Source organism: Drosophila elegans, unplaced genomic scaffold (assembly GCF_018152505.1).
Source record: "Drosophila elegans isolate 14027-0461.03 unplaced genomic scaffold, ASM1815250v1 contig_183, whole genome shotgun sequence".
Taxonomy (NCBI): Eukaryota; Metazoa; Arthropoda; class Insecta; order Diptera; family Drosophilidae; genus Drosophila; species Drosophila elegans.
This window is the reverse complement of record NW_024545550.1, coordinates 11812567-11840473: the sequence shown is the minus strand read 5'-3', so window position 1 is coordinate 11840473 and position 27907 is coordinate 11812567. Positions and strand designations below refer to the sequence as shown.

General features: G+C 39.4%; 9 protein-coding genes across 10 annotated transcripts; 6 read left to right on the top strand and 3 right to left on the bottom strand.

The window, feature by feature from the left end:
• Positions 1-476: 476 nt before the first annotated feature.
• Positions 477-4368, top strand: LOC108144849 (alpha-catulin). The gene is made up of 6 exons (XM_017269992.1): positions 477-859; positions 1002-1182; positions 1250-2730; positions 2800-3117; positions 3187-3393; positions 3952-4368. The coding sequence occupies exons 1-6, from the start codon at positions 830-832 to the stop codon at positions 4069-4071; spliced, it is 2337 nt and encodes a 778-aa protein (XP_017125481.1). The 5' UTR covers positions 477-829; the 3' UTR covers positions 4072-4368.
• A 22-nt stretch (positions 4369-4390) lies between these two features.
• LOC108144157 lies at positions 4391-5366 on the bottom strand. Its single transcript, XM_041707632.1, has 4 exons — positions 5303-5366; positions 4904-5097; positions 4749-4828; positions 4391-4689 (listed from the first exon to the last, which is right to left on the bottom strand). Exons 1-4 carry the CDS (start codon positions 5309-5311, stop codon positions 4391-4393), a joined length of 582 nt encoding a protein of 193 aa, XP_041563566.1. The 5' UTR covers positions 5312-5366.
• Positions 5367-5999: 633 nt separating this feature from the next.
• Positions 6000-7687, top strand: LOC108144196 (senecionine N-oxygenase). The gene is made up of 5 exons (XM_017268865.2): positions 6000-6271; positions 6338-6524; positions 6577-6748; positions 6819-7354; positions 7419-7687. Exons 1-5 carry the CDS (start codon positions 6084-6086, stop codon positions 7584-7586), a joined length of 1251 nt encoding a protein of 416 aa, XP_017124354.1. The 5' UTR covers positions 6000-6083; the 3' UTR covers positions 7587-7687.
• A 9127-nt stretch (positions 7688-16814) lies between these two features.
• LOC108144811 (5-aminolevulinate synthase, erythroid-specific, mitochondrial) lies at positions 16815-18766 on the top strand. Its single transcript, XM_017269940.2, has 2 exons — positions 16815-18141; positions 18282-18766. Exons 1-2 carry the CDS (start codon positions 16923-16925, stop codon positions 18656-18658), a joined length of 1596 nt encoding a protein of 531 aa, XP_017125429.1. The 5' UTR covers positions 16815-16922; the 3' UTR covers positions 18659-18766.
• Positions 18767-19146: 380 nt separating this feature from the next.
• On the bottom strand, positions 19147-19851 carry LOC108144812 (nuclear receptor 2C2-associated protein). The gene is made up of 3 exons (XM_017269941.1): positions 19743-19851; positions 19601-19691; positions 19147-19527 (listed from the first exon to the last, which is right to left on the bottom strand). Exons 1-3 carry the CDS (start codon positions 19775-19777, stop codon positions 19234-19236), a joined length of 420 nt encoding a protein of 139 aa, XP_017125430.1. The 5' UTR covers positions 19778-19851; the 3' UTR covers positions 19147-19233.
• A 166-nt stretch (positions 19852-20017) lies between these two features.
• Positions 20018-21005, top strand: LOC108144171 (AP-3 complex subunit sigma-2). The gene is made up of 4 exons (XM_017268831.2): positions 20018-20156; positions 20211-20302; positions 20360-20562; positions 20620-21005. Exons 1-4 carry the CDS (start codon positions 20088-20090, stop codon positions 20829-20831), a joined length of 576 nt encoding a protein of 191 aa, XP_017124320.1. The 5' UTR covers positions 20018-20087; the 3' UTR covers positions 20832-21005.
• A 47-nt stretch (positions 21006-21052) lies between these two features.
• LOC108144170 lies at positions 21053-22113 on the bottom strand. Its single transcript, XM_017268830.2, has 2 exons — positions 21644-22113; positions 21053-21584 (listed from the first exon to the last, which is right to left on the bottom strand). The coding sequence occupies exons 1-2, from the start codon at positions 22058-22060 to the stop codon at positions 21186-21188; spliced, it is 816 nt and encodes a 271-aa protein (XP_017124319.1). The 5' UTR covers positions 22061-22113; the 3' UTR covers positions 21053-21185.
• A 427-nt stretch (positions 22114-22540) lies between these two features.
• On the top strand, positions 22541-24229 carry LOC108144885 (zinc finger protein 135). Of its 2 annotated transcripts, XM_041707593.1 has the most exons (3): positions 22541-22804; positions 22865-22896; positions 22967-24229. In XM_041707593.1, the coding sequence occupies exon 3, from the start codon at positions 22972-22974 to the stop codon at positions 24103-24105; it is 1134 nt and encodes a 377-aa protein (XP_041563527.1). In that variant the 5' UTR covers positions 22541-22804; positions 22865-22896; positions 22967-22971; the 3' UTR covers positions 24106-24229. The 2 variants fall into 2 exon arrangements, with proteins under 2 accessions (XP_041563527.1, XP_017125533.1); XM_017270044.1 differs by having other exon boundaries at positions 22865-24229.
• Positions 24230-24641: 412 nt separating this feature from the next.
• On the top strand, positions 24642-27795 carry LOC108144886 (anaphase-promoting complex subunit 2). Its single transcript, XM_017270045.2, has 8 exons — positions 24642-24778; positions 24840-25356; positions 25418-25656; positions 25712-25892; positions 25951-26652; positions 26897-27160; positions 27216-27457; positions 27521-27795. The coding sequence occupies exons 1-8, from the start codon at positions 24716-24718 to the stop codon at positions 27719-27721; spliced, it is 2409 nt and encodes an 802-aa protein (XP_017125534.1). The 5' UTR covers positions 24642-24715; the 3' UTR covers positions 27722-27795.
• Positions 27796-27907: the final 112 nt, after the last annotated feature.

The following is a 27907-nucleotide window of genomic DNA, read 5'->3' as shown; positions in this document are numbered from 1 at the left end:
AGTGTTGTGTAACTTTTTATTATGTTCGGTGGGCAAAGTACCTGTTCCTATTGATAGGGGTATTCAAACTTTTGATTCAAAATAATTATTTATATTCTATTATAAGATTATACACTTTGAGCCTTTGCACAAATAAAGGTTTATTATGCCATATTCAACTGAAAACTTTTTCGAATATCTAACAATAAATAATTTATTGCTGTTAACAAAAATTGTCAAATTGAAATGACCGTTACTTTTTTTGATTCTGTCGAAGCTATATGTTTTTTGTAATAATTCGATCAAATTGAAAATCTTTAAAATAAAAACAGACAAATTTGAAAACTATCAAGAAAAGTTACCTCGTAGAACCTCAATAAATATCGCATCCCAGCAGCTGAATCGATTTTCGACCCCTTCGTAACGGGAAACTGTTGCATTGTACAGTACTACATGGTTTTTATGCGCAGACATCCTGCGCAGACCAATTTGTTACAAGCTCGAATCACACACAAATCTGGGAGCATAGACATATATTTGTCTACAAGTAAACACGTTGTTTACAGACACCTAGCCATATAACACTAATTTAAGCTAAGGAGCTTTTGTTGGCTGAAAAATTATTTGAGCTTAAACCTATAAACCCTCGTACTATGACGCATTAATCAGTGACGGTATTATTGAGTGCCAAATACTTGATTTAGTTTCTATTGTCTATTCAACTCTGCTAGCCTTAGTATTGAGAAAAATCAATAGGAAGTAAATAAAAATGTTACATGCCTAGAATACGCTTTGTGGATATTAAAGAAACTATAATCAATTTTTTTTATTGCGAATTGACGTATTCAAAATGTACGGAATCAGTCAATCAACTGTAAACGTAAGTTTTCGACCGGCTATGGAATGAGTTGGCGCTTTCAATCGGACCTACTGCGGAACCAACTGTGGTTGGTTGCCTCGCCTTTATTCCACCGAGATTATTGATTGGCCATGAAACTTGATCAATACTGCTTCCCTTTCAGAATCAACGCTTTCGAGTTCGTGATATGGATAACGAGCAAATCATGTCCACTTTTGGGAACATAGGACACCTACTGAACATCGCTGTGGAACGATTCATAACGATTGGAGAGATAATTGCCGAGGAAAATATTGACATCAAGGGAGACATGTACGAGGCTGCCAAAGAAGCTAGAGATGCTGGTGAGAATATTATAACTAATTAACTAATTTAACCCAAATTTATTGATGTAAATGCAATGTTCGGCAGGAAAATCAATTGAACGACTATGTGATGTATCACCTTTGGGTGGCATGGAGCTTCGCCACCACATTGAGCCTCTAAAGGACTATGGCGCCATCAGCCTGGCGGCCAGGTCCCTACTGTCCTCTGTTACGCGGATCCTACTGCTGGTGGACATTATCGTTGTGAAGAAACTGCTGACCGCCAAGAAGCGAGCCTCCGAGAGCCTGGAGAAACTGGAGTCGGTGATGAACTTCACCGAATTCGTGCGGGCCTTCTCCGTCTTCGGCACGGAGATGATCGAGCTGGCCTACCTCACCGGTCACCATCGGAACTCCTTCAAGGAGGAGCGGCGGCGGGCCCAGATGTACTCGGCCCGTCAGATCCTTGAGAAGTCCATCGCCATACTGCTAACGTCCTCGAAGAACAGCCTGATCCACAGCGACTGTGTGATTGTGAAGGAGAACCGCGACACGGTCTTTTGCCAGATACGAAGGGCTATGGACCTCATCCACTTTGTGGTGAAGGACAGCATCTTCGATTCGGCGAAGCACATGCCCTTCGACAAGCAGGCCAGCAATCCGAACTACGAGAACGAGAGCATATACACGACAATAAAGCGCATTGTAAACCTCATCAAGAGGTACAAGTACCAGATGAGCTACTACGAGAGCAACAACGAGGGGAATAACAATTCCGACGCTTACTTTAATTTCTTGGACGACGATCTCTGGAAGTCCGAAAAGAACCTGGCCCCCACATCGGCGGGCGGAGGTGGACGCATGGTGAACAACACCAACTTCAGGAAGCACCTCAGTTCCGAGAGCATGGATCTGCGCGAGGAGCTGTCGGTGGCATTCGAGAAGCTATTCGAGAAGGCCCACGACTTCACAGACTCCCCGTACATAAGTCACAACCATCGAAAGAACATACTGTCCTACTGCGACAACTGCAAGCTGGAGCTCGACCTGTATCTGAACACCATCATGAAGGACCAGCACGAGAGTGCCGGGGTCCAGTTGAAGGGTCGCGACCCGGAGCTGGGCATGCTGAGCAGTCTGGAGGAGCTGTGCAAGCAGCTGGTCATCTCCGTGTCCAGCCAAATCGAGGACTTCAACGAGTCCCTGAAGATCTGCTCCAAGCTGGTCAAATCGTTCCACGTCCTGGCAACGAACTATGACATCGACAATCTAAACCAACGCTCCACGAAGTTCCACGACTGCTGCGACCACATCTTCGACATCTGCAAGCTCCTGCAGCACATAGCGCCCACGGAGAGGCTGCAGGTGCAGGCCAAGTGCCTGGCCATCAATCTGCGGATCTACGGACCGCAGGTCTTCATCGCGGCCAAGATCCTGTGGAAGTACTCGAACAGCAGTGCGGCCAACGAGAACTTCGAGTCCTTCTCGGACATGTGGAAGTGGCTGACGAACGAGATTTCCATGATCGCCAAGAAGATACTTGTATCAATTAATACGACTAAGAACGACAGAGAAGCTGAAACTGAGGTATGTCCCCAAAAACTCTCACAACACTATTGTCCACTGTCCCTATCTACCTGTTCTTGCTTCTTTTAGAAATGTGAAAGCACAGATAAACTAACAAAATCCGGTGTACCTGCAACAGAAGATGGAGAAATGGTTGAGTATTCTGGCCTCGAAGGCAAAAACAATGGAGATCTAAACACATATCAATCAAAATGGAGTGAAGACTTGTCGGACGACAACGACATATTAAAGAGAGCCAAGAACATGTCAGCTATGGCTTTCCTAATGTATCAGTTTACAAAGGGCAACGGTTCTCTAAGAACAACTCAGGATTTGTTTACTCAAGCCGAATATTTTGCGGAGGAAGCCAATCGACTTTACAAAGTCCTCCGCCACTTTTCATACCAGGTAACATCTCTATTCTCCTTTAGAAAAGTATTTGTAATATGTAACAAATGTAACCATATGTGCATACAGGTTCCCGCTAGTGACAACAAAAAGGATCTCCTTAACATTTTAGATAGAGTGCCGACTTTTGTCCAAGCACTGCAATTTACAGTCAAAGACCACACGGTTGGTAAAGCTGCCACTTTTGTGAAGGTCGATCATGTCATCAGAGAAACCAAAAACCTTATGAACGTTATAAATAAAGTAGTATCAAAGTGCTTTGAGTGCGCAACTAAGGTAAATAGGTCTAAGCCAAGATATGCGGCCATTTCATATAGTTAATATTGCAAATATTTTAATGTGTATGAGGTTTATAATTTACTGTGATATTAAAGCATGCATTATTACAGATATGATTTTAATAACATTTTTTATTTTCAAGGAGATGAGAAGAATCGATTTGGTTTTTGTTCTTTGGGATTCTATTGAACTCCTCAACAATATATTTAAGCACCACATCTTGTTTAACATAAGAGCAACAGCTTCTTTACCAACTTAATTACCATTATAATAATTGAAGTCGCATTGTTCCCTTACAATATATTTAAAGCTATCGTAGAATCGTATATAATTTTGAAATGCTCGATATTGTAGTTTTAAAGAGAATTTCGTTTTGTTTTATACAGAAGATTATAGAATACATCTGTATATTCTTTGCTTATAAAGAGATGCTGTCTGTCTTAATTTGTAACCAACGTATTGCTATTTATGTTTTGTATTTTATTCTTGCTAGCTATAAGCTATAAAGTTGTTTCATAAGCAACTAACTAAATTATTTAAATGTCCCCCTTGCAGTACAAACTAAATTTAACTGGGATAACTGGAGGACTCACCTCGGAGAGGTCGAACGAGAACATGGCCGGTGGAATGTGCGACTCCAAAGGAACGACGAGCAGCAGCGAGGGGAGCATGTGACATTACGGGATGGCTCGAAGAGCCAAGGGAGATGCGCGGAGGACGAGGGTATCATTTTTACTGTTCTGAGCCCAAACCTTTTATTATTGTATTTATAGTGTACACTGTTAGCATTCTTAATACATTCGATTTTTGTGTATCAGTTGAGGCCGCTTCTAGCGTTAATTAATGTCAAAAACTTTATTAACATACAAAATCCAATTAGTTGTCTTAACAGCACGATCTTATAATGCATATTTTGTTTCACTACATTCAAAAACTAACGGCAATAAAGGTAATGAACGATGCAGATATGTATATGAATGTTTTTTAAGTGGATCTATAAATCTGTTCGTAAATATTTCCTATTCGTTTCATTTATGATCTGTGTCTGGGGACGTTGGTTGCAACAGTTTGTCTTGGGTTCTTGCGACAAATTGTAGACTTTTAGGGCAACTGTTGAGGAATCCTTCAATTGATCTGTTTGGACTGTTGAATTCTTAACTTTTAACAGGTTTTTGAACAGCATTAGGTCCAGAGCAAACAAAGCGGCGCAGATGAAAGAAAGTGTTCCCAGGGAATAGGCATAAATTAGAAGATCCTCGGGTAACTGTTCCACTGTAAAAAATATCAGTAGACCTTGAAAAGAAAGTTTTTTGTCAGTTACTTTGAATTTAATTGTATTCACTAACACCTACCCTCTATGGTGAAAAATATAACTCCACAGGTCAACAGAATTATTTCGGCAGTGCCATAGTTCGAGGTTGTATCAATAATTCTATAACAAAAATTTAAAATATTTTTACAAAAAGTAGTTTTAGCTGTAGATGAGTCACAACTGCAAAGTAATTACCTTGTGAGAAGTAAAACGGCTGAAATAAAGGTGTATCCCAGAAAAGTGAGAGTACTGAAGTCGTCGCCCTCTTTTGACCAAGAAATATTGTTCAAGAGTGTCCATTCCCGGGATTGTTTTTTGTTTACGACAAACACCCTCTCCGAATGTTTGTCTGACAATCTTTTAACAATCAACGCTGCCACTGTAGCAATCTATCAATAAATTAAACTGAACTCGATTAGGTTCTCAAAAGTTTTCCACTAAATAGGTTCACCCAATAAAACTTTGGTTGTGATCATGAAAAGATACTTGCAAGCTGGAGAACTTTGGTGAATATACAAGCCGCTAGTCCCATGTTAGACGTTCTTAACGAATACTTTAATACTGAGTACTGAAGCACGTACGAGCAAAATTTACCTGACCCATGCAAATTTTCTCACATTTGGTTTCGTTGTTTAGCGTGGGAAAAGACGAAGTCAAAAAGTGACTGGGCCAAGAGAAATATTCATTTACAGACATACTTAGCCACTGCTTTGGCTTTCAACCAATATTAACCCATACCTTGAACTATAGAACCAAACGAGCGCACTTCAGCCTCTGTGGCGAATGTTGTTTTATGCTTGTGCCCTTATCAGCAGAATAAATATCAATAAAATAAATATACATGTGGATGCTTGATCTGTCTGTAAAAACAAAAATGCAAGGCAAATACGAAAGCTCTGTGAAAAAGATTGCCTTATGCTTTATATTCTTATCAGTGCGATTACAATAAAAGTGGCACAGTGACCTGAATAAGCCCTAACTGTTATAAGTTCTTCAATTTCAATTTAAATTAACTCACACTAAGTTATACAATAAAGTGTAGCTTACCTGAACGATTTGCGAGTACGAGATACTCTGATATAAACTGTCATAAGTTCATTAGTTTCAATTTAAAAGAAATTAATAAAGAAATAAGTTAGAAAAACCCTCTTTACAATAAAGCGTAGTTGATGTTTAATTACACTATTTAGTAAAAATTCAAAGTTATCATACAAGGCCAAGTACCCGACTTGTTTAAGGGTATACAAAGTGAGGAAGCCATATAGTACATCACGATGCGATCCTCAGTTTTGTTAAGGCAATCGGAGTGTACATAGCGGTTCCGTCGTATCGCAGCTAGAAGCAATTAATAATAATAAATTGGAAAAACTGTAATATGATAAGCGTATGCATAATTGGGGCCGGAACAGCAGGTATTTGCTGTGCCCGACACTCCATTGAGAACGGCTTCCAGACGACTGTATTCGAACTATCTGACCGAATTGGAGGAACCTGGGTGTACAATGAGGCAACAGGTGTTGTCAATGGCATCGATGTTCACAGCAGCATGTACAAAAATTTACGGTAGGCATTAGTCATTATTCCAAAACCCTTGGGACACTTATTACTACAGGAGGTATTCGAAATTAGCACTAATCTTCCAAAGGAAGTCATGGGCTTTCCGGACTTTGAAATCGGACAGAATGCGGTTTCCTATGTGAGATCCGACGAAATCTGTGATTTCCTCAACAATTACGCCGACCATTTTGAACTGAAAAAGCATATAAAGTTTAACACCTATGTTATTCGAGTTGTGCAAAGGAATTCAAAGTGGCAAGTAAGTTTAATGGTCAGCCGGAATAATCATTCACTAACCGAAGCGTTTGCAGGTCCTTTTCAAAAATGTAGTTACAAACAAAGTGGACATCCTTTACTTCGATAAGGTTATGGTGGCAAACGGACATTACCACACCCCAAACTATGGTAAAATACCCAATTTGAATCGCTTTAAGGGCGATTACTTGCACAGCCACGATTTCAGAAGTAGGGAAGTTTTCGAAGGTATTTTGTACAAGTGGTTGCACAAACGCCATCAATAAAATAATACTAATATGTTTAATTATGCACCAAGGTAAAACGGTTCTTGTTATTGGAGCTGGACCAAGTGGCATGGACCTATCTAATATTATCTCCCGATCGGCGAAACGTGTAACTATAAGTCACCACTTGACTGATATTGGGAAAAACATTTTCTTTGACAATGTGCAACAGAAACCCGACGTTCGAGAGCTCGATGAAAAGGGGGCCTATTTTGTGGACGGATCCTACGAGCAGTTCGACACCATTTTCTTTTGCACAGGATATAAGTATGCCTTCCCTTTCCTGACAGTGAATTCTGGGATCTATGTGGAGGACAACTTTGTCCAGGAGTTGTACAAGCAGTGCATCAACATAAGAAACCCATCGATGGCCTTGATTGGATTGCCGTTCTACGTTTGTGCCGCACAAATGATGGACCTTCAGGCTCGGTTCATCATGAGCTACTACAATGGATCCAATAAGCTTCCATCCACAGAGGAGATGCTGAAGGACACCCAGGAAAAAATGGACAAGCTTTGGGAAGAGGGCTACAGGAAACGACATGCTCATATGCTGGGCCCCAAACAAGTAAGATTGAAATCAGATTTGCTTTACTTTTAACTTCCATAAAGAATGTTTTGTTCTTTTCAAGATTTACTATTTCTCGGACTTGGCGGAAACTGCTGGCGTAAAAAACATCAAGGCTGTTATGACGAAGTTACACAACGAAAGCAGCAAGTGTTTCAATGAGAACTTACTCCATTTTCGGGAGGACAATTTTGAAATTTTGGACGATGAAACGTTTGTCAAAATAAATTAGAGTTATTTTAAAAAATTTATATAGCAAATAATGGACTAAAGCTTGTATAAACTTCATACATTATTAACATATTCTACAACAATAAAATATCAAAAACTCGACTCCAAGCCAACATATAAATGCAGATTCTTGGAAAATTAAAGTTCAAACCTTAAGAGCTACGCCTTTTTAACTTTAAAAGCAAAATTTAAACGCAAATTTTTAAAAAACTAAGCCACAAACCTATGGAGGTATGCCTTTTTGGAATCGGATTTCGGAGAGAAAAGTTATGCAATTAGAACTGCTGGTTTTAGGTCATATTTCAACGAAGCTATTTTTGGGAAAAATAGAAAGGGGTTACATCATTAAAATATCAAAAAATCGACCCGAAATTACAAGCCGACATTTAAATGCAGATTCTTGGAAAATTAAGCCTCAAACCTAAAGAGCTATTCCTTTTTAAAATCAGATATCTTTAAGAAAAGTTATGGCCTTGAAATGGCTAGATTTAGGTCATTTTTCTGCAAAGCCATTTTTTTACAATGTAAATTTTGTTAAATCGACAGGAAAAACGCCATTAATTTTAAAAGCAAAATTTAAACGCAGATTCTTAGAAAACTAAGCCACAAACCTATGGAGGTATGCCTTTTTGGAATCGGATTTCGGAGAGAAAAGTTATGCAATTAGAACTGCTGGTTTTAGGTCATATTTCAACGAAGCTATTTTTGGGAAAAATAGAAAGGGGTTACATCATTAAAATATCAAAAAGTCGACCCGAAATTACAAGCCGACATTTAAATGCAGATTCTTGGAAAATTAAGCCTCAAACCTAAAGAGCTATTCCTTTTTAAAATCAGATATCTTTAAGAAAAGTTATGGCCTTGAAATGGCTAGATTTAGGTCACTTTTCTGCAAAGCCATTTTTTTACAATGTAAATTTTGTTAAATCGACTGGAAAAACGCCATTAATTTTAAAAGCAAAATTTAAACGCAGATTCTTAGAAAACTAAGCCACAAACCTATGGAGGTATGCCTTTTTGGAATCGGATTTCGGAGAGAAAAGTTATGCAATTAGAACTACTGGTTTTAGGTCATATTTCAACGAAGCTATTTTTGGGAAAAATAGAAAGGGGTTACATCATTAAAATATCAAAAAATCGACCCGAAATTACAAGCCGACATTTAAATGCAGATTCTTGGAAAATTAAGCCTCAAACCTAAAGAGCTATTCCTTTTTAAAATCAGATATCTTTAAGAAAAGTTATGGCCTTGAAATGGCTAGATTTAGGTCACTTTTCTGCAAAGCCATTTTTTTACAATGTAAATTTTGTTAAATCGACAGGAAAAACGCCATTAATTTTAAAAGCAAAATTTAAACGCAGATTCTTAGAAAACTAAGCCACAAACCTATGGAGGTATGCCTTTTTGGAATCGGATTTCGGAGAGAAAAGTTATGCAATTAGAACTGCTGGTTTTAGGTCATATTTCAACGAAGCTATTTTTGGGAAAAATAGAAAGGGGTTACATCATTAAAATATCAAAAAATCGACCCGAAATTACAAGCCGACATTTAAATGCAGATTCTTGGAAAATTAAGCCTCAAACCTAAAGAGCTATTCCTTTTTAAAATCAGATATCTTTAAGAAAAGTTATGGCCTTGAAATGGCTAGATTTAGGTCACTTTTCTGCAAAGCCATTTTTTTACAATGTAAATTTTGTTAAATCGACAGGAAAAACGCCATTAACTTTAAAAGCAAAATTTAAACGCAGATTTTTAAAAAACTAAGCCACAAACCGATAGAGGTATGCCTTTTCGGAATCGGATTTCGGAGAGAAAAGTTATGCAATTAGAACTACTGGTTTTAGGTCATATTTCAACGAAGCTATTTTTGGGAAAAATAGAAAGGGGTTACATCATTAAAATATCAAAAAATCGACCCGAAATTACAAGCCGACATTTAAATGCAGATTCTTGGAAAATTAAGCCTCAAACCTAAAGAGCTATTCCTTTTTAAAATCAGATATCTTTAAGAAAAGTTATGGCCTTGAAATGGCTAGATTTAGGTCACTTTTCTGCAAAGCCATTTTTTTACAATGTAAATTTTGTTAAATCGACAGGAAAAACGCCATTAATTTTAAAAGCAAAATTTAAACGCAGATTCTTAGAAAACTAAGCCACAAACCTATGGAGGTATGCCTTTTTGGAATCGGATTTCGGAGAGAAAAGTTATGCAATTAGAACTGCTGGTTTTAGGTCATATTTCAACGAAGCTATTTTTGGGAAAAATAGAAAGGGGTTACATCATTAAAATATCAAAAAATCGACCCGAAATTACAAGCCGACATTTAAATGCAGATTCTTGGAAAATTAAGCCTCAAACCTAAAGAGCTATTCCTTTTTAAAATCAGATATCTTTAAGAAAAGTTATGGCCTTGAAATGGCTAGATTTAGGTCACTTTTCTGCAAAGCCATTTTTTTACAATGTAAATTTTGTTAAATCGACAGGAAAAACGCCATTAATTTTAAAAGCAAAATTTAAACGCAGATTCTTAGAAAACTAAGCCACAAACCTATGGAGGTATGCCTTTTTGGAATCGGATTTCGGAGAGAAAAGTTATGCAATTAGAACTGCTGGTTTTAGGTCATATTTCAACGAAGCTATTTTTGGGAAAAATAGAAAGGGGTTACATCATTAAAATATCAAAAAATCGACCCGAAATTACAAGCCGACATTTAAATGCAGATTCTTGGAAAATTAAGCCTCAAACCTAAAGAGCTATTCCTTTTTAAAATCAGATATCTTTAAGAAAAGTTATGGCCTTGAAATGGCTAGATTTAGGACACTTTTGTGCAAAGCCATTTTTTTACAATGTAAATTTTGTTAAATCGACAGGAAAAACGCCATTAACTTTAAAAGCAAAATTTAAACGCAGATTTTTAAAAAACTAAGCCACAAACCGATAGAGGTATGCCTTTTCGGAATCGGATTTCGGAGAGAAAAGTTATGCAATTAGAACTACTGGTTTTAGGTCATATTTCAACGAAGCTATTTTTGGGAAAAATAGAAAGGGGTTACATCATTAAAATATCAAAAAATCGACCCGAAATTACAAGCCGACATTTAAATGCAGATTCTTGGAAAATTAAGCCTCAAACCTAAAGAGCTATTCCTTTTTAAAATCAGATATCTTTAAGAAAAGTTATGGCCTTGAAATGGCTAGATTTAGGTCACTTTTCTGCAAAGCCATTTTTTTACAATGTAAATTTTGTTAAATCGACAGGAAAAACGCCATTAATTTTAAAAGCAAAATTTAAACGCAGATTCTTAGAAAACTAAGCCACAAACCTATGGAGGTATGCCTTTTTGGAATCGGATTTCGGAGAGAAAAGTTATGCAATTAGAACTGCTGGTTTTAGGTCATATTTCAACGAAGCTATTTTTGGGAAAAATAGAAAGGGGTTACATCATTAAAATATCAAAAAATCGACCCGAAATTACAAGCCGACATTTAAATGCAGATTCTTGGAAAATTAAGCCTCAAACCTAAAGAGCTATTCCTTTTTAAAATCAGATATCTTTAAGAAAAGTTATGGCCTTGAAATGGCTAGATTTAGGTCACTTTTCTGCAAAGCCATTTTTTTACAATGTAAATTTTGTTAAATCGACAGGAAAAACGCCATTAATTTTAAAAGCAAAATTTAAACGCAGATTCTTAGAAAACTAAGCCACAAACCTATGGAGGTATGCCTTTTTGGAATCGGATTTCGGAGAGAAAAGTTATGCAATTAGAACTGCTGGTTTTAGGTCATATTTCAACGAAGCTATTTTTGGGAAAAATAGAAAGGGGTTACATCATTAAAATATCAAAAAATCGACCCGAAATTACAAGCCGACATTTAAATGCAGATTCTTGGAAAATTAAGCCTCAAACCTAAAGAGCTATTCCTTTTTAAAATCAGATATCTTTAAGAAAAGTTATGGCCTTGAAATGGCTAGATTTAGGACACTTTTGTGCAAAGCCATTTTTTTACAATGTAAATTTTGTTAAATCGACAGGAAAAACGCCATTAACTTTAAAAGCAAAATTTAAACGCAGATTTTTAAAAAACTAAGCCACAAACCGATAGAGGTATGACTTTTCGGAATCGGATTTCGGAGAGAAAAGTTATGCAATTAGAACTGCTGGTTTTAGGTCATATTTCAACGAAGCTATTTTTGGGAAAAATAGAAAGGGGTTACATCATTAAAATATCAAAAAAATCGACCCGAAATTACAAGCCGACATTTAAATGCAGATTCTTGGAAAATTAAGCCTCAAACCTAAAGAGCTATTCCTTTTTAAAATCAGATATCTTTAAGAAAAGTTATGGCCTTGAAATGGCTAGATTTAGGTCACTTTTCTGCAAAGCCATTTTTTTACAATGTAAATTTTGTTAAATCGACAGGAAAAACGCCATTAATTTTAAAAGCAAAATTTAAACGCAGATTCTTAGAAAACTAAGCCACAAACCTATGGAGGTATGCCTTTTTGGAATCGGATTTCGGAGAGAAAAGTTATGCAATTAGAACTGCTGGTTTTAGGTCATATTTCAACGAAGCTATTTTTGGGAAAAATAGAAAGGGGTTACATCATTAAAATATCAAAAAATCGACCCGAAATTACAAGCCGACATTTAAATGCAGATTCTTGGAAAATTAAGCCTCAAACCTAAAGAGCTATTCCTTTTTAAAATCAGATATCTTTAAGAAAAGTTATGGCCTTGAAATGGCTAGATTTAGGTCACTTTTCTGCAAAGCCATTTTTTTACAATGTAAATTTTGTTAAATCGACAGGAAAAACGCCATTAATTTTAAAAGCAAAATTTAAACGCAGATTCTTAGAAAACTAAGCCACAAACCTATGGAGGTATGCCTTTTTGGAATCGGATTTCGGAGAGAAAAGTTATGCAATTAGAACTGCTGGTTTTAGGTCATATTTCAACGAAGCTATTTTTGGGAAAAATAGAAAGGGGTTACATCATTAAAATATCAAAAAATCGACCCGAAATTACAAGCCGACATTTAAATGCAGATTCTTGGAAAATTAAGCCTCAAACCTAAAGAGCTATTCCTTTTTAAAATCAGATATCTTTAAGAAAAGTTATGGCCTTGAAATGGCTAGATTTAGGTCACTTTTCTGCAAAGCCATTTTTTTACAATGTAAATTTTGTTAAATCGACAGGAAAAACGCCATTAATTTTAAAAGCAAAATTTAAACGCAGATTCTTAGAAAACTAAGCCACAAACCTATGGAGGTATGCCTTTTTGGAATCGGATTTCGGAGAGAAAAGTTATGCAATTAGAACTGCTGGTTTTAGGTCATATTTCAACGAAGCTATTTTTGGGAAAAATAGAAAGGGGTTACATCATTAAAATATCAAAAAATCGACCCGAAATTACAAGCCGACATTTAAATGCAGATTCTTGGAAAATTAAGCCTCAAACCTAAAGAGCTATTCCTTTTTAAAATCAGATATCTTTAAGAAAAGTTATGGCCTTGAAATGGCTAGATTTAGGTCATTTTTCTGCAAAGCCATTTTTTTACAATGTAAATTTTGTTAAATCGACAGGAAAAACGCCATTAATTTTAAAAGCAAAATTTAAACGCAGATTCTTAGAAAACTAAGCCACAAACCTATGGAGGTATGCCTTTTTGGAATCGGATTTCGGAGAGAAAAGTTATGCAATTAGAACTGCTGGTTTTAGGTCATATTTCAACGAAGCTATTTTTGGGAAAAATAGAAAGGGGTTACATCATTAAAATATCAAAAAATCGACCCGAAATTACAAGCCGACATTTAAATGCAGATTCTTGGAAAATTAAGCCTCAAACCTAAAGAGCTATTCCTTTTTAAAATCAGATATCTTTAAGAAAAGTTATGGCCTTGAAATGGCTAGATTTAGGTCACTTTTCTGCAAAGCCATTTTTTTACAATGTAAATTTTGTTAAATCGACAGGAAAAACGCCATTAATTTTAAAAGCAAAATTTAAACGCAGATTCTTAGAAAACTAAGCCACAAACCTATGGAGGTATGCCTTTTTGGAATCGGATTTCGGAGAGAAAAGTTATGCAATTAGAACTGCTGGTTTTAGGTCATATTTCAACGAAGCTATTTTTGGGAAAAATAGAAAGGGGTTACATCATTAAAATATCAAAAAATCGACCCGAAATTACAAGCCGACATTTAAATGCAGATTCTTGGAAAATTAAGCCTCAAACCTAAAGAGCTATTCCTTTTTAAAATCAGATATCTTTAAGAAAAGTTATGGCCTTGAAATGGCTAGATTTAGGTCATTTTTCTGCAAAGCCATTTTTTTACAATGTAAATTTTGTTAAATCGACAGGAAAAACGCCATTAATTTTAAAAGCAAAATTTAAACGCAGATTCTTAGAAAACTAAGCCACAAACCTATGGAGGTATGCCTTTTTGGAATCGGATTTCGGAGAGAAAAGTTATGCAATTAGAACTGCTGGTTTTAGGTCATATTTCAACGAAGCTATTTTTGGGAAAAATAGAAAGGGGTTACATCATTAAAATATCAAAAAATCGACCCGAAATTACAAGCCGACATTTAAATGCAGATTCTTGGAAAATTAAGCCTCAAACCTAAAGAGCTATTCCTTTTTAAAATCAGATATCTTTAAGAAAAGTTATGGCCTTGAAATGGCTAGATTTAGGTCACTTTTCTGCAAAGCCATTTTTTTACAATGTAAATTTTGTTAAATCGACAGGAAAAACGCCATTAATTTTAAAAGCAAAATTTAAACGCAGATTCTTAGAAAACTAAGCCACAAACCTATGGAGGTATGCCTTTTTGGAATCGGATTTCGGAGAGAAAAGTTATGCAATTAGAACTGCTGGTTTTAGGTCATATTTCAACGAAGCTATTTTTGGGAAAAATAGAAAGGGGTTACATCATTAAAATATCAAAAAATCGACCCGAAATTACAAGCCGACATTTAAATGCAGATTCTTGGAAAATTAAGCCTCAAACCTAAAGAGCTATTCCTTTTTAAAATCAGATATCTTTAAGAAAAGTTATGGCCTTGAAATGGCTAGATTTAGGACACTTTTGTGCAAAGCCATTTTTTTACAATGTAAATTTTGTTAAATCGACAGGAAAAACGCCATTAACTTTAAAAGCAAAATTTAAACGCAGATTCTTAGAAAACTAAGCCACAAACCTATGGAGGTATGCCTTTTTGGAATCGGATTTCGGAGAGAAAAGTTATGCAATTAGAACTGCTGGTTTTAGGTCATATTTCAACGAAGCTATTTTTGGGAAAAATAGAAAGGGGTTACATCATTAAAATATCAAAAAATCGACCCGAAATTACAAGCCGACATTTAAATGCAGATTCTTGGAAAATTAAGCCTCAAACCTAAAGAGCTATTCCTTTTTAAAATCAGATATCTTTAAGAAAAGTTATGGCCTTGAAATGGCTAGATTTAGGTCACTTTTCTGCAAAGCCATTTTTTTACAATGTAAATTTTGTTAAATCGACAGGAAAAACGCCATTAATTTTAAAAGCAAAATTTAAACGCAGATTCTTAGAAAACTAAGCCACAAACCTATGGAGGTATGCCTTTTTGGAATCGGATTTCGGAGAGAAAAGTTATGCAATTAGAACTGCTGGTTTTAGGTCATATTTCAACGAAGCTATTTTTGGGATTAAGCCTCAAACCTAAAGAGCTATTCCTTTTTAAAATCAGATATCTTTAAGAAAAGTTATGGCCTTGAAATGGCTAGATTTAGGTCACTTTTCTGCAAAGCCATTTTTTTACAATGTAAATTTTGTTAAATCGACAGGAAAAACGCCATTAATTTTAAAAGCAAAATTTAAACGCAGATTCTTAGAAAACTAAGCCACAAACCTATGGAGGTATGCCTTTTTGGAATCGGATTTCGGAGAGAAAAGTTATGCAATTAGAACTGCTGGTTTTAGGTCATATTTCAACGAAGCTATTTTTGGGAAAAATAGAAAGGGGTTACATCATTAAAATATCAAAAAATCGACCCGAAATTACAAGCCGACATTTAAATGCAGATTCTTGGAAAATTAAGCCTCAAACCTAAAGAGCTATTCCTTTTTAAAATCAGATATCTTTAAGAAAAGTTATGGCCTTGAAATGGCTAGATTTAGGACACTTTTGTGCAAAGCCATTTTTTTACAATGTAAATTTTGTTAAATCGACAGGAAAAACGCCATTAACTTTAAAAGCAAAATTTAAACGCAGATTTTTAAAAAACTAAGCCACAAACCGATAGAGGTATGCCTTTTCGGAATCGGATTTCGGAGAGAAAAGTTATGCAATAAGAACTGCTGGTTTTAGGTCATATTTCAACGAAGCTATTTTTGGGAAAAATAGAAAGGGGTTACATCATTAAAATATCAAAAAATCGACCCGAAATTACAAGCCGACATTTAAATGCAGATTCTTGGAAAATTAAGCCTCAAACCTAAAGAGCTATTCCTTTTTAAAATCAGATATCTTTAAGAAAAGTTATGGCCTTGAAATGGCTAGATTTAGGTCACTTTTCTGCAAAGCCATTTTTTTACAATGTAAATTTTGTTAAATCGACAGGAAAAACGCCATTAATTTTAAAAGCAAAATTTAAACGCAGATTCTTAGAAAACTAAGCCACAAACCTATAGAGGTATGCCTTTTCGGAATCGGATTTCGGAGATAAAAGTTATGCAATTAGAACTGCTGGTTTTAGGTCCTATTTCAACGAAGCTATTTGTTGGAAAAATGGAAAGGGGTTACATCATTAAAATATCAAAAAATCGACCCGAAATTACAAGCCGACATTTAAACGCAGATTCTTGGAAAACTAAACCACAAACCTATAGAGGTATGCCTTTTCGGAATCGGATTTCGGAGATAAAAGTTATGCAATTAGAACTGCTGGTTTTAGGTCATTTTTCAACGAAGCTATTTTTGTGAAAAAGAGAAATGGGACACCATTAAAATATAAAAAAATCGACCCAAAATTACAAGTCAACATTTAAATGCAGATTCTTGGAAAATTAAGCCACAATTCAGAAGTGGCAATTTTGATGCCAATAAATGGGATTTCCACTCAAAGGAAAGCTTTGAAAACCGTTGGAAACAGCAACTAACTGTTGCTTAGTATTTTTTCCAAAAGTCAGCTGGTATGAAGTGAGGGCTCTTTATTTTCGTCCGCTCTGGTCACACTCGCACCTCCTCCGCAATCACACTTCTTGCATAATTTACGAAACACCTCTCACTTCGCTTTCAAAGTTCGCTGATTTAGGTCTGGTCTTGAAGAGTGAAAAATCGTCCCGTCATGCAGTGTCCGTTCCTGAACCGCTTCACCGCCAGCTTCGTGCGCAACTACGCGGAGACCCTGTGCCAATCCTACGGGATGCACTGCCCCGTGGCTGGCAAGACCTTGGCTGCGGGCGAGAAGAAACTTTCACTCGCACTCGCCGCCCCAAGTGTTACAAGGTCTTACTCGACGGGGGCTACTACGACTACTGACGTAAACGCCAAGCCCGTAAGAGCATCTGCTGACCCTGGAAAGGCGGCCGCGGAGACCTTTCCCTACGAGCGCTTCTTCAACGAGCAGATCATGAAGAAGAAACGCGACCACTCGTACAGGGTCTTCAAGAAGGTCAATCGGCTGGCTGGCGACGGGCTCTTCCCCCACGCCCTGGAGTACTCGGAGCGGGCGGAAAAGCCCATCACGGTGTGGTGCTCCAACGACTACCTGGGCATGTCCGCCCATCCGAGTGTGAAGAGGGCCGTTCAGGAGGCCCTCAATATGCATGGATCGGGGGCAGGTGGCACCAGGAACATCTCAGGCAACTCGCTCCACCACGAGCGCCTCGAGCGGAAGCTGGCCGAGCTCCACCAGAAGGAGGCCGGCCTTCTGTTCACCTCGTGCTTCGTGGCCAACGACTCCACGCTGTTCACGCTGGCCAAGCTCCTGCCAGGCTGCCAGATATTCTCGGATGCGGGCAACCACGCCTCCATGATCATGGGCATACGGAACAGCGGCGTGCCCAAGCACATCTTCCGACACAACGACGTGGACCACTTGCACCAGCTGCTGGCGCAGACGGACAAGAGCACGCCCAAGATCGTGGCATTCGAGACGGTACATTCCATGACGGGGGCCATCTGCCCGCTGGAGGAGCTGCTGGACGTGGCCCACGAGCACGGGGCCATCACGTTCATCGACGAGGTGCACGCCGTGGGATTGTACGGCGACCATGGCGCCGGAGTGGGCGAACGGGACGGAGTGCTGCACAAAATGGACATCATATCGGGAACCCTGGGTAAGGCGTTCGGTAACATTGGGGGTTACATAGCCGGGTCCGACAACCTGATCGACATGATCCGATCCTATGCGGCTGGCTTTATCTTCACCACCTCGCTGCCGCCCACTGTGCTGTGTGGCGCCCTGGAGGCTGTCAACATCCTGGCATCGGATGAGGGTCGTCAATTGCGCCACATGCATCAGCGGAACGTCTCCTATCTGAAGAATTTGCTGAAAAGAGAAGGTAAGATGTAATTTTAGACTTTATGTAACATTTAATTTAAGGTTATTCTCGCACTTTCGTTTTATTACGAGTGCTGTCTATATATATCTGCAATATTACCTTCGGTTTACTGACTACATACATTATACTCTCCATTTTAGGTTTTCCCGTCGAAGAAACCCCGAGTCACATCATTCCCATTAAAATCGGAGACCCCCTAAAAAGCAGTCAAATCTCAAACGTGCTAATCGAACAATTCGGACACTACCTGCAGTCGATTAACTACCCGACAGTAGCCCGCGGCCAGGAGAAACTCCGACTGGCCCCCACCCCCTTCCACACTTTCGAAATGATGAATGCCCTGGTTACCGATCTGAAGAAAGTGTGGGAAATGGTGGACCTCTCGACCAACGTCCCGCTTTCGCCCAACGGATGCATGTTCTGCAACTCGGAGAGCTGCTGGCACCAGGATGCGTCCCCCGACCTCGAGTGTGGCATCCCCAACTGCCCCAGGCTGGAGATCTCCGTGGCAGCATAGTATTCTCTTGTGAAAGGCGTCTAACAGAAGCATTCGAAATATTAAGCTATGCCTAAAATTATCTTTGTGGTTTGGGACAAATAAACAATGGTTTTGGTGCAATATAAATGATGTAATTTTTTATTGGAATGGCTAAAGCTGATTGGTGACGCCTCAAGGGGTGATAAGACTTGAAGTGTCACCTTAAATAAGCAATTGCGTGCTTCACGAACGAAGTCCAGAGACTTGCAAATGGCATTCTAATTAGGGAATAGCACGTCAGAAGTCTCCTTGAAACTTGACCCAAATTTAAATTCGAAAAGATATATTGAATTTCCATTTTCCTGGAAATAAATATAAGATATAAAAGCTCACGTTATCCCTAAAAGGGCTTACCTTGTTCGAAACAAATTAATGAAATTGATACCACTCAATTTTAGCATTGGCAGGGTGAGTCAACAAAAAACTAATTCGATAACCGTGACCCACCCAATAATGTTTCAATGCTATTTGATGTATAGATAATTGTTCATTTTTATACAAGTTGATAAGAAGAGAGTTTGTACACATATACATATTTTGGTATTTAGGCAAGGCTAGCTTAACAGCTGGAGATTGTAAACAATGATTCTACCAAACAGATCTGTACTGGACTCGAAGACAAACTTAATCTTTGAACAAGCTTTTTCCCGGACTGTATCTTTAACTTGAAAGATCTGAGGAGAGTTTATATCTTCAGGATAAAAGGGTTCTTGATGAAACTGGGCTCCATCGGAGGAGTACATGATTATTTCCGATTTCTGACCAGCAAATCCTCCTTGAAATTGAAAACAGAAGCCAGAAATTTTTTGCGGCTCATCCAAACTCAGGGTAATCCATTGGGGGGTTCCCTGAAAAAACCGTTAGAAAATTTTAAAACATTAACTCTAAAGTAATATTTTTTTTTTAAACAGACTCAAATACCTCATCGGAACTCCAAGATGTATCTTCTTTCATATCAAACATAAACTGTTTTCCATATTGCTTCACTTCCTTGTTCAAAACTGAGCTTACCCTGAAAATACAAGTTTAGCACTAAGAAATTCCAAAGAAAATTCAATAATACCTGCAAGTATAGTTTACTTTAGTTAAAATATTCATGTTATCATACAAATAACAAATAAACAAAACTCGGACCGCGAGGTTGATGGTATTAGAGATGGACAATTATGGTAAATACAGCATTAACCTTTTAAAAGTGAAATTTGGTAAAGTTTTCAAACTGTAGATAAATACAAAAATTCACCCCTTGGTTGGTTTTATTTAAATTAAATTATTTATAAATGCAACTTGGTTTTTAAGAAAAAACCTAAACGAAATATCGATATCAATTATTGGTTTTGCAGCCCTGGTCAGAAAGTAAAACAGCTGGCAGTTTAAACAACATTTCTTATTTATCAAAGAAATAAAGATGATAAAAGCTATACTCGTTTTTAACAACCATGGAAAGCCGAGGCTATCCAAATTCTATCAGTATTTTGTAAGTGCTAGAGTGTATTACCGGGAACCCCAAAATCTAAAACTTTCTCTGTAGGATGAAAGCCTGCAACAACAAATAATCAAGGAGACTTTTCAGCTGGTTTCCAAGCGGGATGATAATGTTTGTAACTTTCTGGAGGGCGGAAGGTGAGTAATACTTATGAACATATACCCGGGATACTAAAAACCGCCTTTAATACTTAGCTTAATTGGCGGATCGGACTATAAGCTTATCTATCGGCATTATGCCACGCTGTACTTTGTTTTCTGCGTGGACTCCTCAGAAAGCGAATTGGGAATCCTGGACTTGATACAGGTCTTTGTGGAAACCCTCGACAAGTGTTTCGAGAATGTCTGTGAGCTGGACTTGATATTCCACGCCGATGCAGTGCACCACATACTGTCAGGTTTGGAAAATATCAACCATAAACCCAATAGTTTGAGTCATTTTGGTCCTGTTTCAGAATTGGTAATGGGCGGAATGGTGCTGCAGACCAATATGAACGACATAATGGCCAGGATCGAGGAGCAGAACAAGATCGTCAAGCAGGAGGCGGGAATATCGGCTGCTCCTGCTCGAGCTGTGAGCGCCGTGAAGAGTATGAACATTCCACAACAGATCAAGGACATTAAGCTGCCTGATCTGCCGCAGGCAATCAAGGACTTCAAGTTCTGACAAATCTCACACCTGCCTATAATCTGTTGAAACTAGTGCTTTGCCGCAGTCCTTCAAGAATTTCCAACAGCAATTGACATACTCCTGGATTGTTGTTTCCGTAATCTTAGGTCCCACTGATTCAATGTATCTCCCTCTACCGAATAAATACGCAAAATAATTACTAATAGCAAAGACGAAATGGTTTTTTGATTGCTTAACAAGGTGTATCTGTTTTATATCGAAAAGTGCTTAAAATGTACATATAAATTGGCTCTTTGAGTGATCTGTGTGCTGAATTTACTTAACATTTAAATTTAAAAAGTGTCCACTCTATAAAATATATACAACAAATGCCTTAACTTTATTTAAAAATCAACTGTTTGTACTTGGGTACTCCAGATCATCTTCTTCCCCCACTTCCAGCATAACTTGCATTATTTTTCGCTTTAGCCTTTTGCGTGAAATCTCAGAGTTGAGGTTTCGGAATTCACTGGCGATTAGTTCCCCAAAGGCATCCCATTGGTCCCGACCACTTGGTGGGATGTGGACAGGAGCTGAAATGGTGGGTGTCTCTGCCAGGCGACTTGGAGCAGATAATTTAAAGGATGGCGCAGGTTCTGTAGGCATTGGAATAGGTTCGCTGAATTTTGGCTGCTCAACGACTTCTGTTTCGTTTTCCATGATCAATGATTCCAGGTTTTCTATTGAAGACTGACTCTGTTTTGACACTTCCTGTTCGGCGTAGCTAAAGTCCACCTTTGTGATTAGTTTCTACAGACGAGAAAGAAGATTAGCTGACTGATGGTTAACATATTCGGATGCTCCATTACCTTGCATTGAGGACCCTGCTGATATCCTGGTCGGGGTTCAATAACGGAGCGTAGAAACATCAGGGATTTGAAGTGCTCCCAGCGACAGGTCTTTTCCGCCGAAGAACTTCCCGATACCTCAAGGCGTCGCTCCAATTTCTTAAGTTCCGAGTTGTATTGGTTGCGTAGGTTGTGTATTTTCTTGCCATAGTCGTTTTTCGTTATCCCGAGGCCCGTGCATATGGAATCAATGGCCTTGGTTCGACAGTCCTTGTTTTTATACAAATCAGAGTAGTGATTCCACAAACAATCCGAAGATCGGTACAGTTCAATCAGCTTGGAAATCTTCTCGCGCGTCCAGATTGTCTGCTTCCTTCGCTGGCGTCCTTGCCTCTTGGTTAGCTGAAAATCGCCAACTTCCTCGGTTTTATTTGGCATTTTAGCAAACAGTTAAAAATTGGTTAAAATGCATTTATTTATTATAGTGCAGATTAGAGATGAGCAAAACATAACAATCGAATATCTTAAGGCTATCGATACAAGGCAATATACCAAAATTCCAATTGGCAGTATTTTCAGTATTTTTGTTAAGTCGTTGTATTAGCAAAGAAATAATTTTAAAATGTATTTATTTTTTATATTAATATTAGATTATATATTATATATATTATAATTTTACAGATTTCAGAATGTATCATTAAATAAAAAGTTTATGGTTTTGGTTAAGAACCTAAAAGAATATATAAATGGTATAAAATGTATATATAAGAACCAATGATTATAACACATATAATGCAAATAAACAATGTTTTAATTTTTATTCCCCCATGAAAAACTTGTTACAAAAACGGAAAAAAAATGAGCTGAGCCGATAGTTCCACTCACGAGCCCATTCACTCGCATCTTTTGCACTTATCGACTAGTCGATATATCTCATCGCAATTAAATAGATGTACTTCAGTATATAAATAAAATAAAGTAAAATAAGTAAATCTGCTGGAATATGCAATCGCGCTAGCCGAAAACAATTGGAAAATGTGTGTGGAACACCCAGAGCGAGTGTAGACCGTTATCCGTGCTGGCTATGGTGACGAGGGACCACAAAACTGATAAATCCGAGGCCGACGCCCACTGAACGCAGTTTCCTGTACAGGAGTTTAGTTTTGGATAAACGCAAATTGGGTAATTAACTGAGAGAGCAGTGCGATTCTGGCCCTACAGCACCTCCATTTCCGATTTCAGACACTTTGGCTCCGCTGGAGTGCACCCCCAACGTAAGCGCAATGTCACAAGTAATATCTAACACGCCCACACCCCAAATGCTGACGACATCAACGCCCATAGAACCCATGAAACCACCACCAGCGTTTCCCACGCTAGGCGGTACAAACATGCACGAGCAGGCGTCGGACATGATACTGCGGGCCTCCACCATTTTCGGGGACCTCAAGCACGACGGACAGGATCTGGAAAACGTGCCCCATGGAGTTGAGACTGAGGCGGATGAGGATTCGCCGTACGGCGGCAACGGCAGCTCCAAGATTCGCATCATGCCCAGCGTAAAACTAATGGCCGCGCCACACGCCTCCGATCCCAAACGAAAGTTCGTCTGCCCCTACGACAACTGTACAAAGAGCTACGGCAAGAGCTCCCACCTGCGGTCCCACCTCACCTGGCACACGGGCATCAAGCCCTTCGTCTGCAGCGAGCCCAAGTGCGGCAAGGGATTCACCCGCTCTGACGAGCTCAACCGGCACCTGCGGACGCACACCGGCGAGAAGCCCTTCGAGTGCATCCAGTGCACCAAGAAGTTCTCGCGCAGCGACCACCTCACCAAGCACCTGGCCACCCACGACCGCCAGCTGAAGGGCAGCACGCCGAAGAGATCGGTTCCCGGCGGCGGAGTGCGACTCAAGCCCTCGAAGAAACACTCCCAGTCGGAGTCGGACTCGGGCTTCCACTTCATGGCCGCGATGGTTGGCTGCGGCGACCAGGGAATGGAGCATCACCATCAGCAGCAACTCACCCAGCAGCACCAGCAGCCCGCGGACATTGTCGACTGTCAGCACAAGCCGCTCAAGATCAAGCTGGAGCGGCCGGAGCACAGCGACAAGTACCAGATCGTGGCCCCGGAGCACCAGCAACAGAGTCAGGGACAGAACCAGAACCAGAGCCAGCTGCCATCTTTCCTTAACCAGGCCAAGCCCGAGGTGAAGTATGAGCCGGCCGACGAAATTGTAAATACCCTATCTCAGTTACCGCCTGCGGACGGCCCTGGCACCTACGGCATGCCACAGTTTGTCCAGGATCGGCCCTTCCGGTGCCGGCAGTGCGAGAAGCGGTTCAAGCGGCAGGACGACCTCAACCGGCACATACGAACGCACACCGGCGAGAAGCCCTACGCCTGTCCACAGTGCTGCCGCCGGTTTGTGAGGAGCGATCACTTGAAAAAGCACCAGCAGACGCATTTGAAGATACGATAGTTTCTTAGTTGTAATACTTAAGTCGCTAGCCATTGGCATCCAGTTTATATTGGCTAAAACACGGGCGTGTGTCGGGTGACGCACACAGTACAATAAAATTAAATAAATTCGCAATCTAACAATATTCCTACGCAAGTCTTATGCTGGCTCTTAAATCTCAATCTCAATTTATCAATTTGTATGTATGTAAATAAGTCGTATGCAATTTTAATTTTAACTCTAATTGTTTTGTGTTTGCCAGAACATGAAGATATATTTTGAAACCTCTTGCTGTTTTTTACTTTTTGGCTACTGTACTCGTATCCGTAAATATAATTTATTGCAGTGTATCTGTTGTGCATGATTATGGGATAGCTGATACATATGGAAAAACTCATTAGGAATCTTATATGGGTTCGAACCTTTTTGGATTGAAATACAATCAACCGAGCCAGATAAGTTCAATATTCTTGAGATACAAAAGTATCTGATAAACAGGGAAATTATCGTCTATCGATATGGATGAAAGAGCAAGCATTATCGATAACGACACTGTCATCACTATTTGCATTTTGATTCCTCCGCAATTTAGGCAATGTTTTGTATTACCTCAAATAATTAATTAGAAATAATGTGCGACTTTGATGTCTTGTGGGCGGATGTATTGAAAATATTTCCAGTTTTGGGTGGCTCGGTAAGATTAATTCCTTCATTTATAACTATGAATTGGTTCTTATACTCGTAAGCTCTTCCAGAATGCGGTTTCCACTGATCTAGTTGAGGAGAAGGTGTTCGAAAACGTTCGCCGGCACCTGAAAATCTTGGGGAGCATAGACACCTTCACGGCCCTAGTGGACCTGGAAATCCAATCGGCCATTCGCAATGTCCTGGTTCCAAAGTTCTGGAAACACTTCCATGCCGGCTTGGTCCCGTCGGAATTGCAGGGCGGGATTAACGACCAGGCTCAGGCCATTGAGGCACTGCCCGACAAGAACCGACTGTTCACCCAGTTTATAGATGCCATCAACGAGCTGCACGATGGTTTCCAGGGCCTGATGCTGGTGAAGCCCAGACTAATCCAGCTTATTGGGAGCGAAGGCAAGCCCACTCCGAACTCGGTCAAGTTAATGCAGGAGGATGGGATCAAGAACTGCCTGAGGGACTCCCTGCTGGCTCAACTGCCCCCCACTTTCAGTGTGGTTGTGGGGGCCTTCTACTGGGTGCACTTTAAGCTCTTCACCAAAGCCTCGCATCTCGCCCTGTCCACCGTTGGTATACTAATAATCGTAATCTTAATCTTATAGTCGTCATACTAACTTACTCTCCTCTTCAGACTCTGATGTGTTCGACGAGCTCCTGTGCGTGGGCTGCAACTTCGATGTGGAGCAGTGCTGTTGCCTTAGGCTGACGGAAATGGTCAACAAGACAAACATGAAGCTATTCGAGATGAACCTCATCGATCGTCTAACTGGAAGTGCTTTGACTGCGCTCATCAAGCTAAAAATCAAGGAGCATATCAACGACACATGCATGGGGATTTTCGATAGGAGTCATCTCAAGCAGCTGGAAACAGTGAGTGTATGCCCCTCTAGTTGTTCCCAATAATTTAAATTTAATACCTTAACAGTGGCTGTCGGATGTTATAATGTCCTGGCTGACAAACATATTCACAGAATGGAAATCTAAAGATGATACCAGCGAAATAGAAATTCCCGAGTCTGTCAAATCCTTCAAAGTCAAACTTACTTACTTTATGTACGAAACATTCGCTCAAAGCGTTATTGGTCAATTCTTTAGCATTATTATAGGTAAGCTTCAGTTATACCATTTTGAATTATTAATTAACATATTAATATTGGTAAACAGACTATCCAGATTCCATACCTGCCATAGATGACTTAAAGATTTGCATGGAGAAAATTGATATGCGAGTCTACCTCACTGAATCCCTGAGAAACTCTCTAGAAGCACGAATCTTGCATCCTGGAGTCAATACCATGGACATATTAACCGGCTATGTGGCAGCAATAAAAGCTATTCGTCATCTGGATAATACAGGAGTGATTTTGGAGATGGTTACTGCTCCAATAAAGGATTATCTGAGGAAACGTAACGACACAGTGCGACGTGTGGTAACCGGGTTAACTGAGGAAGGACCCACGGACTTGTCCGAGGAACTCGCCAAGGGTGAATCGATTAAGGAAGGCAAGGACTCTGGTGCCGACGAGTTCAGCAACTGGGAAAATTGGGAACCGGATCCATTTGGAATAGATGCGAGCATCATGCAGTATAATAGCTCGAGGAAAATGAGATCAGCTGACATTATATCAATGGTGGTTGATATATACGGCAGTAAGGAGCTGTTTATGACGGAGTATCGTAATCTGATGGCAGATAGACTGTTGGCTCAGCTAGACTTTAATTCAGAAAAGGAAATTCGCAATCTGGAACTGCTGAAGATCCGTTTTGGGGAGTCCCTCCTGCACAGCTGTGAGGTGATGTTGAAAGATGTCACCGACTCAAAACGAATCAACGCCCACATCCATAGCGATGGCAACCGTACTGAAAGTGAGTTAATACCTATTATAGTCCAGCATGTGAGAATAGTGTCCAATGCACTTCGGTTTTTTTTTTTAAATGCTGATCTGTTCTTTAAGCCATTGGAGTCATGAGCCCCGTGAACTTTGACTTGGAGAACATGGGTTGATCGAATGACTCATGAAAACAATGGGAAATATGACTCAAATCATGCAGGGCTCTAAGATCTATCCTTAAGACTTACATTTGGTTATAATGAAACCTGTCTTTTTAGATCAGTTATTCGACATCTCTTCGCTGATAGTTTCGGCACAGTTTTGGCCTTCCTTTAACAAAGAGAGTCTTCAACTGCCTGAGGAGATCGAGAACGAGTTCAAGAAGTACACAAAGGCTTATGAGGCGTACAAAGGAAACCGCACTCTAAACTGGCGTACAGTAACTGGTCGTGTAAATATTGAAATTGAAATCGGTGACCGAACCATGGAAATGGTTGTTAGCCCAACTTTGGCGGTCATTATATACCACTTTCAAAACAAGAGTAAGTAAATAGTATACCACAAATCAGATCAGCAAGTCAAAATAAAGTTTTTCAGGTGAATGGACTATTGAAGACCTGAGCTCTATTACAAAAGTTCCACCGTCTGCTTTGCGACGTCGTCTGAGTTTTTGGCAAAATCACGGAATGATTTCGGAAACAACGCCAGGCGTCTTTTCTCTGCTGGAAAAGGAGTCCGAGAAATCCCAATTCGAAGACATGAGTCTCGCAGAAGCCGACGAAGAGGATTTGGAATCCGCAATGGCTTCAGCAAGTGATCAAAGGGAAGAGGAACTGCAAGTAAGTGTAGTCAATGTTCAACCTATGGATTTTTAGATATTAATATGCAATGTTCTTCCTTAGGTTTTCTGGTCCTACATCGTTGGCATGCTCACGAACCTGGACTCCATGCCAATTGACCGCATCCATCAAATGCTTAAGTTGTTTGCCTCCCACAGCGGTGGAGTGGAATTCACTCAGGACGAGCTGAAGCACTTTTTGCAGCGCAAAGTCAGAGAGCACAAACTCATATTTTCGGGTGGAGTTTATCAATTGGCGAAATAAATTTTGGAAGCTTATCAAAATTAGTTTTTGCAACGACTGAAGAAATCATGAAATAAATAAATGAATGAACGTGATAACGTATGAAATTTACTGTTCCAGGCTGGCTGAACGTTACTTTTTCCTTAACTGTCGTCTAATCTATTTCTATTCAGGGCTTATCTGTCGCCCGCGTACCCTGAAAAGCCT